This window comes from Mobula birostris, chromosome X, assembly GCF_030028105.1.
Source record: "Mobula birostris isolate sMobBir1 chromosome X, sMobBir1.hap1, whole genome shotgun sequence".
Taxonomy (NCBI): Eukaryota; Metazoa; Chordata; class Chondrichthyes; order Myliobatiformes; family Myliobatidae; genus Mobula; species Mobula birostris.
Window position 1 is genome coordinate 66,146,692 of NC_092402.1, and position 15,950 is coordinate 66,162,641.

Genomic DNA, 15,950 nt, shown 5'->3' on the forward strand with positions numbered 1-15,950 from the left:
ATTTTTATATATACTTATTATTGTAATTCATCTGTCGCCGGCCCCAACCAACACATATTCCACTCTCCCCTCCTACCCCTCCTCACAGTCCCCCACCCTGCTCTCATGACTATACCCCTTCCCCACACGAAACCACCATGGTGGGCTTCACGGCTGAACAGGTGAGAAGACAGCTGAAACGTCCCAACCCAAGCAAGGCTGCAGGACCGGATGGTGTCAGTACCAGGGTGCTCAAAGCCTGTGCCCCTCAGCTATGTGGAGTACTTCGCCATATCTTCAACCTGAGCCTGAGGCTCCGGAGGGTTCCTGTGCTGTGGAAGATGTCCTGCCTCGTCCCTGTGCTGAAGACGCCGCGCCCCAGTGGCCTCAATGACTACAGACTGGTGGCATTGACCTCCCACATCATGAAGACTCTGGAGACACTTGTTCTGGAGCTGCTCCGGCCTATGCTCAGGCCACAATTAGATCCCCTCCAGTTCGCATACCAGCCCCGACTAGGAGGTGAGGATGCCATCGTCTACCTGCTGAACAGTGTCTACGCCCACCTGGACAAGCCAGCGGGCACTGTGAGGGTCATGTTTTTTGATTTCTCCAGTGCGTTCAACACCATCCTCCCTGCTCTGCTGGGGGAGAAGCTGACAACGATGCAGGTGGATGCTTTCCTGGTATCATGGATTCTTGATTACCTGACTGGCAGACCACAGTATGTGTGCTTGCAACACTGTGTGTCCGACAGAGTGATCAGCAGCACTGGGGCTCCACAGGGGACTGTCTTGTCTCCCTTTCTCTTCACCATTTACACCTCGGACTTCAACTACGGCACAGAGTCTTGTCATCTAAAGAAGTTTTCGGATGACTCTGCCATAGTTGGATGCATCAGCAAGGGAGATGAGGCTGGGTACAGGGCTACGGTAGGAAACTTTGTCACATGGTGTGAGCAGAATTATCTGCAGCTTAATGTGAAAAAGACTAAGGAGCTGGTGGTAGACCTGAGGAGAGCTAAGGTACCGGCGACCCCCGTTTCCATCCAGGGGGTCAGTGTGGACATGGTGGAGGATTACAAATACCTGGGGATACGAATTGACAATAAACTGGACTGGTCAAAGAACACTGAGGCTGTCTACAAGAAGGGTCAGAGCCATCTCTATTTCCTAAGGAGACTGAGGTCCTTTAACATCTGCCGGACGATGCTGAGGATGTTCTATGAGTCTGTGGTGGCCAGTGCGATCATGTTTGCTGTTGTGTGCTGGGGCAGCAGGCTGAGGGTGGCAGACACCAACAGAATCAACAAACTCATTCGTAAGGCCAGTGATGTTGTGGAGATGGAACTGGACTCTCTGACGGTGGTGTCTGAAAAGAGGATGCTGTCTAAGTTGCATGCCATCTTGGACAATGTCTCCCATCCACTACATAATGTACTGGTTGGGCACAGGAGTACATTCAGCCAGAGACTCATTCCACCAAGATGCAACTCAAGAGTGTCATAGGAAGTCATTCCTGCCTGTGGCCATCAAACTTTACAACTCCTCCCTTGGAGGGTCAGACATCCTGAGCCAATAGGCTGGTCCTGGACTTATTTCCTGGTGTAATTTACATATTACTATTTAACTATTTATGGTTTTATTACTATTTAATTATTTATGGTGCAACTGTAACGAAAACCAATTTCCCCCGGGATCAATAAAGTATGACTATGACTATGACTATGATAGTTTCTATTATTATATATTACTATATACTGCTGCGACAAAGCAACAATTTTCACGACTTATGCCAGTGATATTAAACCCAATTCTTGTTTCTAGAGTTTCACATTAAAAAACTCTAAGAAAGAAGATGTGCATAATTATACAACATATTGAACACTAGAAGCTGCTATACTCACTGGAAATTGAATTGAAGTACAATTAATTCTATGGATGTGATAGAAGTCACATGCTCCAATGTGATAAAAGAATCTTACCACTCAATAGAGCAAAAGACAGCCTCCATGCCAACAGAGCCATTCATCTCCTAGCAACAGGATTGAGGAATCAGCAGTCCATTCTAATTAGTTTTGCAAGATGTAATCTGTGAGAGATAAAGTACATTAGGATTACTCACAGTGGTGTGCCTGATGTATTCTGGAGCAATCAGTGAACAAAGACCACAGGAAAAATAATTTAATTGCTTACCTTTGTTTTATTACCGTACTGATATTAAAAAATTTGAGTGTCCATTTTATTCTTCATCAAAAACTACTGACAAATTTCAGACTGAATATGTCTCACATTTATAATTAACTTCACTTCATAAACTCAGAGTCAGTGATCATTAATCGGTACCAGCACAGGGAGGATCAGCAAACAGATTATACACCTTTTAAAATGAAAAATATAAAAGTAAGGTTTGCATTTCTGGTCATCATCATGCACTTTACAACCAATCAATAAAGTGTAGGTACTGTTGTAATGCAGAAGCTCGCAACAAGAGGGACCTCAGTTTAACGCCACATTTTAGAGAGCACATCAATCACTGAAATTCATTAATAATGAGCTGTTGCACCATTTTCCATTGTCATGCTGAAATCTCTGGAGTGGGACGAACTCACAGTCCTCTGTTTCACACAAGAATGCTACTTCACTAACATGGCTGACACTGAAGAATAGGACTCACCTATTCTTCACTGGAGGCCCATGAGCCGGTTCTTATTAGGAGATCGGAGGTGAAGAGGGTCAGTAACTTTAAATTAGTTGACGTTACTATATCAGAGGATCTGTCCTGGGACCAGCATGTAAGTGCCAGCACGAAGAAGACACAATCATACCTCTACTTTCTTGGAAGTTTATGCAGATTTGGCATGTCTCTAAAACTTTGACAAACATCTATAGATGCACAGTGGAGAGTATCCTGATAGGTTGCATCATGGCCTGGTATGGAAACACCAATACCAGAAACAGAAAAGGCTCCAAGAATTGGAGAATCCAGCCCAGTACATCATTGGCAAAGCCCTACCCACCACTAAGCATATCTACAAAAAGTGCTGTTGCAGGAAAGCAGCATCCATCAACAAGGACCCCCACCACCCAGGCCATGCTCACTACCATTGGACAGGAGCCTTAGGTCCCATATCACCAAGTTCAGGAACAGTTATTACCCGACAACAATCAGGCTTCTGAACCAGGATCAAGTATCTCTCTCTCTGGCTATCCATCCCATAGGATGATGATGGTTCCTTTCAGTCAGTTAGTGGGGTTTGATATGTGCATCCTGGAGTAGCTGTACAGGCCGATCCTTGACAGGCACTGCTTGCCACATACTTGGCAGGTGAGGCCTGGAGGGGAAACAGGGGCAGAAGCTGTGTTGTGGCCTTTCCTCTGTTGCCTCATTGAGCATGTTCTCAGCAGCATCCACACCTTTTCTGATGGCGTCCCTCCACTGTGAGCGACCTTGAGCCAGATCCTCCCATGTTGATGGGACAATGTCAGTTTTCTTGAGGCTCCTGTGCAGAACATCCTTGTACCATAGTCGCTGGCCTCCTCGTTTTTGGGTACCACTGGACAATTGGCCATACAAGATGTCCTTGGGCAGTCTTCTGTCAGGCATTCTGACGACATGGCCTGCCCAGCGCAGTTGGGCTGACAACCAGAGTGGATAATGTCACTCACCACAACACTGAACTGAACTGACTCCACAGCCTATAGACTTACTTTCAAGAATTCTACAACTCATGTTCTCACTATTATTTATTTACTTTTTTATTATTTGCACAATTTGACTTCTTTTGCACATTAGTTATTTATTTGTCAGTCTTTCTTATGTATAGTTTCTCATAAATTCTATTGTATTTCTTTATTTCCTGTAAATGCCTGCAAAAAACAAATTTCAAGGTAGTATATGGTGACATATATGTACTTTGATAATAAATTTACCTTTGACTTTTGACCTCCCTAGTGCATCAGCTGATAAATAAACCAATCAATATTACTCCAGAAGTAGAGACCTAAAACACAAAACGTTCTGCAGATATTGGAAATCTTGAGCAGCACACAACACACAAAATACTGGAGGAACTCAGCATCTATGGAGGGAAATAACCAGTGGATGTTTTGGGCTGAGACCCTTCATCGAGACTGGAAAGGAAGGGGGTAGAAGCCAGAATAAGAAGGTGAGGGGAAGGGAAGGAATGCAAGCGGGCAGGTGCTAGGTGGAACCAGGTGAGGGGAAGCTGGATGGATGGGGGAGGGAGGAAGAAGTGAGAAGCTGAAAGGTGACCGATGGAGCAGGTAAAGGGCTTAAAAAACAAGAAATCTGATTGGAGAAGATATATTTGCATGGAAGAAAGGAAAAGAGGTGAGGAACCAGAGAGAGGTGATAGGCAGGTGAGGAGAAGGGGGAAGAGACCTGAAAGCTGCTTTTGAGTTACCTTAGCAGCAGGAAGGCCACTGCGGTCTCTTCAAACTAAGAGAAACAATCATGGTTTTGATTTCTCCTCCAGTGACTACTGTTGGAAACTATACATGAATATCAAATGTGAATATCATCTGAGCTGGTTCCAATACCACCTATGGTTGCCAACACTTCCCTCTTAAATGAGACAAGAATAGCAAGCGCTGGAGCGATGGGTGAATGGGACTTCATTGAGTTAAGATAAAAGCAGCAGGGTTTAAGATGTCCAGATATAAATTTGTTGACATCTAATTTCAGAATTCAGAGGATCAGTTTTATCTCACTTATCTGCATTGCCTCCCGATTCACTTCAACATTATAATTCACACATTCAAATCCTTCCATTGTCTTGTCTCTCGTTACCTCTCTTGTAGTCCAACAACAATTTGTGAGATTTAAGTTTCTCTAACTGGCCTCGAAAGCTTTTTCCACTTTCTTCAATCTGAGCCCCCACCCCACCTCACCCACACCACAATGACCATGTCTTCTGCAATCAAAGCTCTGGAATCACCTCCCTAAACATCGAGGCTCTCATCTCTCCTACTTTAAGACCCTCTTTATCAGTTCTTCTTTGAAAAAAAATTAGCCACGTCTCTTAAAGTCTCATTTAACTTTATGACAATTTGGTGTATTTTATCAAGAGGCATTATATAAACATAACCTCCTCCCTCACCTCCCATAGTAGCCTGGCATACATCTTGTCCGGCCCCGGAGACCTATCCAGCTTGATGCTTTCCAAAAGCCCCAGCACATCCTCTTTCTTAATGTCTATATGCTCAAGCTTTTCAATCTGCTGTAAATCATCACTACAATTGCCAAGATCCTTTTCCATAGTGAATACTGAAGCAAAGTATTCATTAAGTACCTCTGCTATCTCCTCCAGTTCCATACACACTTTTTCACTGTCACACTTGATTGGTCCAATTCTCTCACGTCTTATCCTCTTGCTCTTCGCATACTTGTAGAATGCTTTGGGGTTTTCCATAATCCTGTCCGCCAAGGCCTTCTCATGGCCCCTTCTGGCTCTCTTAATTACATTCTTAAGCTCCTTCTTGCTAGCCTTATAATCTTTTAGATCTCTATTGTTACCTAGTCTTTTGAACCTTTCATAAGCTCGTCTTTTCCTCTTGACTAGATTTACAACAGCCTTTGTACACCACAGTTCTTGAACCCTACCATCCTTTCCCTGTCTCATTGGAACGTACCTATGCAGAACTCCACGCAAATATCCCCTGAACATTTGACACATTTCTGCCGTACGTCTCCCTGAGAACATCTGTTCCCAATTTATGCTGCCAAATTCCTGCCTGATAGCCTCATATTTCTCCTTACTCCAATTAAACGCTTTCCTAACTTGTCTGTTCCTATCCCTCTCCAATGCAGTGGCAAAGGAGATAGAATTATGATCACTATCTCCAAAATGCTCTCCCACTGAGAGACCTGATACCTGACCAGGTTCATTTCCCAATGCCAGATCAAGTACAGCCTCTCCTCTTGTAGTCTTATCTACATATTGTGTCAGGAAACCTTCCTGAACACACCTAATAAACTCCACCCCAACTAAACCCCCAGCTCTAGGGAGATGCCAATCAATATTTGGGAAATTAAAATCTCCCACCAGGACAAAAAACACCCAGTAGAGTTATCACCCACAGAAACTCAGTAGATGATCCCTCCATGACTTCCTCCTGAGCATCTCTGAGGATCTAACCTGGTCCCAACATATTGATGCAGTTATAAAGAAGGTAAGACAGCGGCTATACTTTATTAGGAGTTTGAAGAGATTTGGTATGTCAACAAATACACTCAAAAACTTCTATAGATGTACCGTGCAGGGCATTCTGACAGGCTGCATCACTGTCTGGTATGGGGGGGTGGGGAACAGGGCTACTGCACAGAACTGAAAGAAGCTGCAGAAGATTGTAAATTTAGTCAGCTCCATCTTGGGTACTAGCCTACAAAGTACCCAGAACATCTTCAGGGAGCGGTGTCTCAGAAAGTTAGCGTCCATTATTAAGGACCTCCAGCACCCAGGGCATGCCCTTTTCTCACTGTTACCATCAGGTAGGAGGTACAGAAGCCTGAAAGCACACACTCAGTGACTCAGGAACAGCTTCTTCCCTTCTGCCATCTGATTCCTAAATGGACATTGAACCCTTGGACACTACTTCACTTTTTTTAGAATATAGTATTTCTGTTTCTTGCACGATTTTTAATCTATTCAATATATGTATACTATAGAAAGGATACTGAATAAGATTTACTTATTTATTACTATTATTATTATATTTTTCTTCTATATTATGTATTGTATTGAACTGCTGTTACTAAGTTAACAAATTTCATGTCACATGCCGGTGATAATAAACCTGATTCTGACTTTGCACTAAAATGGACTTTTTTCCATTCTAATTATGTCCTTTCTTCAAAAAAACATTGTGCATACTTTATGTTTATGTTTTGTTATGGTGCAAAAATAACAGGGTTGTTGTCACAGGGGGCTTCAACTTCCCTAATATTGATTGGCATCTCCCTAGTGCAAAAGGTTTAAATGGGATGGAACTTGTTAGATGTGTTCAGAAAGGATTCCTGACTCAAGATGCAGGCAGACCAACTAGATGAGAGGCCATACTGGGTCTGGTAACAGGAAATGAACCTGATCAGCTGACAGATCTCTTGGCAGGTGAGCATTTCAGAGACAGGGACCACAACTCCCTGGGCTTTTACCATAGCTATAGAGAGGGACAGAAGCAGATGGTATGGGAAAGTACTTAATTGTTGGAGGGCAAATTATAATTCTACGAGGCAGGGACTTGGGAGTGTAAATTTGGAACAGATGTACTCAGGGAAACACAATGGAAATGTGGAGGTTGTTATGGAGCACTTCCATGGGTTCTGGATAGGTTTGAAGCAGAGAAAGAATGGCAGGGTGAAATAACCATAGTTGACAAGACAAGTGGAACATTTAGTCAAGAGGAAGGTTAAAAGCAAGGTTTAGGAAGCAAGGATTAGACAGGGCTCTAGAGTTACAAGGCAGCCAGGAAGGAGTTGAAGAATGGATTTAGGAGAGCTAGAAGAGGACATGAGAAGGTATTGATAAGTAGCATTAAGAAAAACCTTAAGGCATTTTACACATGTGTGAAGAACAGTGGGAAGAATAGAGTGAGAGTTGGACTGATCAGGGACAGGTGGAAACATGTGCCTGGAGTCAGAGGAGGTAGGAAAGTTCCTTAATTAATACTTTGCTTCAGTATTCACCAGTGAAAGGGATCTGAATGTTTATAAAACAAGCTGTTATGCTAGAACATGTCAACATTTGAGGAAGTGCTGAAACTTCTGAAAAATATTTGGATAGATACCTCCTCAGGAACAGACAGGATATACCCAGGTTACTGCAGGAAGTGAGGGAAAAGATTACTTCAGCTTTGGCAATGATCTTTGTGCCCTCACTGCCACAGGAATAGTATCAGATGAATGAAGGGTAGCAAATGTTATTCCTTTGTTCAAGAAAGGGACTAGGGATAAGTCTGGGAATTATAGACCAGTGAGTCTTATATGAGTGATGGGCAAATTATCAGCAAAGATTCTTAGAAACAGGGTTTGAAAAAGCATAGCCTGATTATGGATGGTCAGTACGGCTTTGTGAGGGGCAGATCACATCTCATGAGCCGATTCTTTGAGGACGTGACAAAGCACATTGATGAAGATAGAACAGTGGATGTGATGTATATGGATTTTAGTAAAGCATTTGATAAGGTTCCCCATGGTAGACTCATTCAGAAAGTCAGGAGGCATGGGGTCCAAGGAAACGTGGCTACATGGACTCAGAATTGGCATGTCCATAGAAGACAGAGGGTGGTAATTTATGGAAAGTATTCTGCCTGGAGGTTAGTAACCAGTGGTACTCCATAGAGATCTGTTCTGGGACCCCTGCTCTTTCTGACTTTTACAAATGACTTAGATGATGAAGTGGAAGGTGGGTTAGTAAATTTGCAATGATGAAGTGGAAGGTGGGTTAGTAAATTTGCAGATGATATGAAAGTTGGTAGAGTGGTGGATAGTGTAGAGGTGTAGTAAGTTACAACAGCACATTGTTAGGATGCAGAGCTAGGCTGAGATGCGGCAAATGGAGTTCAACCCGGAAAGGTGTGAAGTGATTCACTTTCGAAGGTCAAATTTGAAAACAAGATACAGGGTTAGTGGCAAGATTCTTTGCAGTGTGGAGAAAAAGAGGGATCTATGGTCCATGTCAATAGATCCCTCAAAGTTGCCATGCAAGTTGAAAGGGTAGCTAAGAAGGTGTATGGTGCATTAGCCTTCATTAGTCATGGGATTGAATTCAAGATCCATGAAGTAATGTTGCAGCTCTATAAAACTCTGGTTAGACCACACTTGGAATATTGTGTTCAGTTCCAGTTGCCTCATTATAGGAAGGATATGGAAGCTTTAGAGAGGGTGCAGAGGAGGTTCATCAGGAGGGCACCTGGATTAGACAGTACGTCTTATGAGGATAGGTTGAGTCAGCTAGGGCTTTTTCTTTGAAGAAACATAGAGGGTGACAGTTGACTTGATGGGGTGTACAAGATGATAAGAGGCATAGACTGGATAGTCAGAGATTTTTCCAGGGTGGAAATGGTTAATGTGAGAGGTATAATTTTAAGGTGATTGGAGAAAAGTATAGGGAGGATGCCAGAGGTAAGTTTTTTTTACACAGAATGGTGAATGTGAGGAAGGATGATAGGAAAATGGGGACTATGTGGGAGGGAAGGTTTAGATTGACCTTAGAGTAGGTTAAAAGGTCGGCACAACATTGTCGGCTAAAGGGTCTGTACCGTGCTGTATTGTTCTATATACTCGTATGTTTTTCATCTGAAAGCTGCTTATCTGATGCTGTGTGCCTGTGATGCTGCTGCCATTAAGCTTTTCATTGCACCTGTGCATACATGTATTTGTGCACATGACAATAAATTCGACTTTTGACTTTTATTGTGAGGAAATTATTTCACAGCACTGAGTTAACAATTCTACATACATGCAGGTAGAGGAAAATCAATACAATTTTATATTGTAATTGTCTGGTCTACATTATGCAGCTAACAGAAACAATCAAAGTCACATGCAGTCAATCACTATTTAGTTTTAGTGTTATGGTGGCATAGATGTCAAATGTATGCTTTTTTATGGCAAATAGCTTCAAATCTATTTGAAATATTTGTATGAATCCAAAGCTACCACTGGATTTGAATATTTTGCATTCTGTTTATATACACATGTATATTTAGATAGATATGTAGAGGGAAAGAATCCATGAAAATGGTGCAAATTTGAGAAGAAATCCCTACCTCATATGTCCCTAAAACATTAATTTTACTGCGGAGAATTTCCTGTTCAATGTCCTGGCTCCTCCACAATGCATACTCGAGCAACGACAACTTACTCCACAAATTCCTGCCCTCAAGACAGGAGGGCTAAAGGTAGAAAATCTGAAAAAAAATCACTGCAGTATGAATCACATGGTATAATACCACTGCAGTACTAGTCACATGGGTCTCGGGAGCCGCCCATCCTTTTGAACCAACAATAACTTTTTCAATACATAAAAATGTTAACTTATTCTCTGTGAATATGAAATAAGTAATGTAAATTATATTTCCACTTGAGCCAGATGCAGTGGCTGTTGCAATTTAAAAAGACTTTAGATCCTTCCTAACACTGCCCTTGGTAATCCATGCACAATCGTTCAGACATAATTCATATTTAGACCTGAACGTTTCTTAAAAGCTGCAATCAGCTTTATATCGTTTTATGGCACTAAGTTTATACTTAAAATACAATGTTAATTTCTGCAGTGAACTATGATACCTTTGGATAGTAAAAAATATATCTGGAAATTATACATTTTTGTTTATAGCCTGGAAAAATCAGAAAGATTTTTTTAACCTTATCATAAATTATACAGGCAATGCATCCACAAAAGACTGCCTTTTAAGTTCGACCCCAAAAATACACAGGGAACTCTGACCGTTTGTATCATAAAATAAAACCGATTATAAAGAAAGGGCCGCATTTGATTTCGCCCGCTAAGGGCAATATTCATTATAAAGCTGACAGGGTGTGGCAGGGGCAGAGGAGCGCTGCGTAACATAAAGACAGCGCTGGGTCCACCCAGGAATGAATTGCAATGTGTAGAATATTCCTACTACATTGCGAGGAATCCAAACCTTGCTTCGTTACAACAGAAACAAAGGGCCAATGTAGCCTACACCACTAATGTTGCAGTTACCTGTAAATATCACATCACTTTTAAATTTGAATCATAGTAAACCAATGCTGGTCCTCAGTTATTAATCTGACGTGTAATTTATGCATTGGGAGGGGCAAGTTTATTGTTACAAAAATGTAAATATGACTTTATTTAAAGTGGCAATCCTAACCAATTCTAATGGTCAGAAAATGACTTATTCGTATATTTCTAAGTATATGTATTGTTTCCTCGATCTGATGAACAGCTAAATATGCTTTCGAATTACCACGAAACAATGAACAGCACATATATTGCATTTATGTTTACAGATCAAAATATTTGCAGATTAATATGACGATCGAAATTATTCTTAAGATGTATTGTACTTTAAAAATCTCAGTCTTACACCATTTTTGCTCTTCGAGTTTTATGTTTTATCAAATCTGAGCCTTTGTTAGAAACTGCAAGTGGTCAAGACGATTAACTTATTCTGCTGCGTTCGTCCAATCAAGACATGCAAATCGTATAACGGAGGATGTATCCTCCTATCAGCGAGTCAGCATTGTGGTGGTTCCCCATCACTCAACCTTGCGTCCTCCAATGAGAGCCCAGGTTCTGGAGTCTGGCCTTAGTATAAGAACATGTCTCTCTCGCCGGTATTGTAGGTTCTTTCTTACGACGACCCGTAAAAGTCGCGCTGTAGGAAGAAGTTTCGCAAGCCTTCTCTTTATTCTATTTGCTTTGTCTACGACCAAGGACCAGGCATCATGGTAAGATGCTTTTTAATACAAAAACGCTTTTTATCTCAGTACAGCAACCTACACACCTCAATTTGACTTTGTGTAGTTAAGATTTTTTTATTCCTAGGTAATCTGTAATACACTAAGCAAATCCAATGTGTTAAATATGAACATTAAGGGGCACTTAAGTAAATTCATGAAAGGGGTAGGGGTGGTGAAAAGATGTGAGGTGGATTATGTTGAGTCAAATAGCCCTTTTTGTGCTTATGCCTGTGAATTTATTTAAGTAGGCAACACTAAAATCAAAGTACGAAGGGGAGTGTATATTTACGCTATTCACAAACAAAGCCACCACTTCATTATCGGTTCAGAAAAGGCACTGTTAGCAATTGGACTTTCCGTGAAGTATTTCTCAGATCAATGAACCTTGTCTCTGAAATAATGCATACATAGATAGGGAGTGGCTGCAAGTACAGGATGTAAACTTAATTGTCAGCTTTCCCCTTCAAAATACTTGGCTTTGTCGGGAAACAATAAGACTTCCAGCTACTTTATTTCCTCTAGTGCTTTGTCTATCATAACTGCTAAAATAACATCCGATCCTTGTAAATTGTAAATCCGATTACTTGCGTCAGTTTGAGCATGCGTGGGACAAAAGCCAGCGTCAAACTAGGTCACTGAAAAATTTAGATTTTCTTTTAAAGATTCGACGTGCAGGGTTTAAATTCGGCGTCTGTATTAGTGGCTGAAATAATTCCTTTTTTGGGGAAAACTACTGAAAAGGGGAAATAATTTGTTAACCAGACACGTAGAAATTAAACAATGGGATGTTCGGACATCCCACGGTAGATGGAGGCACTCTGCACTGCAGTGTAGCCCCACCCAAATTCAGCATCAGAATCAGTGATCTCCAGCAACTCGTGGAGTGTTGAGCAGAATAGCTACCCTCGGGCCAACAGGTGTTTTTCTTCAAGAATAGGGTTTTTTAAAAAACAGTTCTAGATTTGGAGCAAAGACGTTCGAGAGATTGAATGGATTCCGCAAACGTCATCATTTGCCCTATTGGAATTGCTTTCCTTTTTCTTAACGGCGTGAGCTGGGCAATCGAAAATTTGTGCTTTGGTCCAGAGGAGGATGTCAATTGAAAATCTGAAATTTTTAAGTCTCAGTTATAGTTTTAAAAGATCAACTTAATGTGAACATTAAAATGGTAGAATAATGAACACTTCCATTTTTTTTTTCTTTGTGCAAAATTGAAATGCCGAATTAGAATTCTATTTCTGGCCACATTGTTGCGTCAATCCTCCATTATGATGGTAGGACCTCATTTGAATATTTTGTAGAAACCTACAAGCATAATCCCTGACCACTGTCCATGGAGAAATAACTCCGAACACAGCTACTGACTAGTCGTGGGACCTGTTTAAGCAATGAACCCGGACTCATATTATTATTTTTTTTTACTTTAAATCAGGAATTTGCATAACTAGACTTTTGTATCCAATTTAGAAATCAATGTTGGAGCAGTAGTTGACTGCCCTAACACTTGTGCTTGTAGAACAAATGTAGTGATGAATGATCTTTGTAATAATTGAAGGAAACCATTCAAGTTGCTGATCACACCATTTATTTCTTAACAGCGTGAGTGTATCAGTATCCACGTTGGCCAGGCTGGTGTCCAGATCGGCAATGCCTGCTGGGAGCTGTACTGCTTGGAACATGGCATCCAGCCTGATGGTCAGATGCCCAGTGACAAGACCATTGGAGGTGGAGATGATTCCTTCAACACGTTCTTCAGTGAGACAGGAGCAGGAAAGCATGTTCCCCGAGCTGTGTTTGTAGACCTGGAACCAACTGTGATAGGTAGGTGCCACTTGCTTATTCCATCATTCTTAGTCACTTAATAATAATTATTAATGTATGACTGAGACTGAAAAACCTTGCTTCTTCTATAGATGAGGTTCGTACTGGTACTTACCGCCAGCTCTTCCATCCTGAGCAACTCATTACTGGGAAAGAAGATGCAGCCAATAACTATGCCCGTGGCCATTACACAATTGGCAAGGAGATCATCGACCTGGTTCTGGACAGAGTTCGTAAACTAGTAAGTACATTCTGTCCTAGAGGATAGCAGATCTATGCAAGCTCTTTTATGCAGCTGGTCATTGCTGTTTACCTTCTATCTAAACATAATCCTTGTCTTCCACAGGCTGACCAATGCACAGGCCTCCAGGGCTTCCTGGTCTTCCACAGCTTCGGTGGTGGCACTGGCTCTGGCTTTACATCCTTGCTGATGGAGCGCCTGTCAGTTGACTATGGCAAGAAATCCAAGCTTGAATTCTCCATCTATCCAGCTCCCCAAGTGTCTACAGCTGTAGTAGAGCCCTACAATTCCATCCTAACCACCCACACCACCCTGGAGCACTCAGATTGTGCTTTCATGGTTGACAATGAAGCCATCTATGACATCTGCCGCAGAAACCTGGACATTGACCGACCCACTTACACCAATCTGAACAGATTAATAGGCCAGATAGTGTCCTCCATCACTGCCTCCCTCCGCTTTGATGGTGCCCTGAATGTTGATCTGACAGAGTTCCAGACCAACTTGGTGCCGTATCCCCGCATCCATTTCCCATTGGCCACCTATGCCCCAGTCATCTCTGCTGAGAAAGCCTACCATGAGCAGCTTTCAGTATCTGAGATCACCAATGCTTGCTTTGAGCCAGCTAACCAGATGGTCAAATGTGACCCACGCCATGGCAAGTACATGGCCTGCTGCCTCCTTTATCGTGGTGATGTGGTGCCAAAAGATGTCAATGCAGCCATTGCTACTATCAAAACCAAACGTACCATCCAATTTGTGGATTGGTGTCCAACTGGTTTCAAGGTTGGCATCAACTACCAGCCTCCCACTGTGGTCCCTGGTGGTGACCTGGCTAAAGTACAGCGTGCTGTGTGCATGCTGAGCAACACCACAGCTATTGCTGAAGCCTGGGCTCGCCTGGACCACAAGTTTGATCTGATGTATGCCAAGCGTGCCTTTGTTCATTGGTATGTTGGTGAGGGTATGGAGGAAGGGGAATTCTCAGAAGCCCGTGAGGATATGGCTGCTCTGGAGAAGGATTATGAAGAAGTGGGTGTTGATTCAGTGGAGGGAGAAGGGGAAGAGGAAGGAGAGGAGTATTAAAACATGGTGCTGCTGTAACAGGGAACAAAGACAAATGTAAGAAACACTGTGGGTTAAACATAATCAATTGTCAAGATTGACCAATGAAGTGAAGTCCTTTGCTACACAACTTTCATTGTTTAATCAACTTTAAATTTTTCCACATTCCATATTTATTTTTAAGTCTGTCTGTAAACTTGTTCTTTCTGTGGTGAACTATACTCACATGTTGAGCATCCTTTATTGACTTCAACTGGCTTTGGGTCAAGGGATGCCACTTGTATTTAAGTTTTGATTTGTGTCTATTATCTTTAGCAGTGTCTTTCAAGAAATTGCAGTATAGCCCTGCGAAGGAAAAAAATTGGACTTTGTTGCAAAACTAACTCACATGTTGTCTTTATTGCTTTATCAATAAATAAGATCCCTGTCTTTAATCTGTCTGCATTTGATTACCACTTGTGTGAACATATCAAACTCTCACCTAATAAACCATCTGCATCTGGGCCACTAAGTAGATCTATTTATTGGGGGCAGGGGCTTAAAATTGCACTTGCATGCAGTGTATTAGATAGCAAAATAAACCAAGATGCTTTATCAAATCTCTGACATTAACACAAGATTTTTTTTTTCCCCTTTGGGCGGTTATTTGAAAGTGTGGTAGATGAAGTTAGGAGTTTAAATGCTCTCCTAAAATGAGAATAAGGTTTTGGTAACTGAACAGAATGGGAGGAATGGAACACTTGTAGTTTTACATATTCAAGGAGTCAGCACTGAGGACTGCAATCAGAATGAGCTGAAGCATTACAGGCCATCCTTAAGGGTGCAGTAGACTTAAATTTGACTTTTTTTGGTAAATAATATAAGAATTTTCTAGATAATTTAAACTTTTATTCATTGCCTATAGTATAAAATAATTAGATTAACATCAGCAAAGAATATTCCATAAATGGACTTGGAGGATATATGATGCTCCAGTTAGGAGGTTGAGGAGATCTGGCATGTCACCAGACTCTTGCAAATTTCTACAGCTGTACAGTGTGTGGAGAGCCTTCAGACTGGTTGCAACAGACTGACTGGAATCTCTAATGGCCAGGATTGCAAGAGGCTGCAGAGATTTGGAAACTCCACCAGCTCTGTCAAAGGCATATGACCCTCCCCAGTATGGAGGTCATTTTCAAGAGATTGCCCCTCAAGAAGGTGGTATCCTTCACTAAGGACTCTCACCATCCCTCTTATTGCCACCATTGGGGAAGAAGTACAAGAGCCTGAAGACCCACATATAACAATCTAGGAACAGTTTCTATCCCTCCAGTATCAGATTCCTGCATGGTCCATGAACAACTTTATGGACCAACTTTTTTGTCATTTA

General features: G+C 41.8%; 1 protein-coding gene across 1 annotated transcript; it reads left to right on the forward strand.

The window, feature by feature from the left end:
• The first annotated feature begins 11,308 nt into the window (after positions 1-11,308).
• On the forward strand, positions 11,309-15,015 carry LOC140191419 (tubulin alpha-1A chain). Its single transcript, XM_072248830.1, has 4 exons — positions 11,309-11,442; positions 13,053-13,275; positions 13,368-13,516; positions 13,622-15,015. Exons 1-4 carry the CDS (start codon positions 11,440-11,442, stop codon positions 14,600-14,602), a joined length of 1,356 nt encoding a protein of 451 aa, XP_072104931.1. The 5' UTR covers positions 11,309-11,439; the 3' UTR covers positions 14,603-15,015.
• Positions 15,016-15,950: the final 935 nt, after the last annotated feature.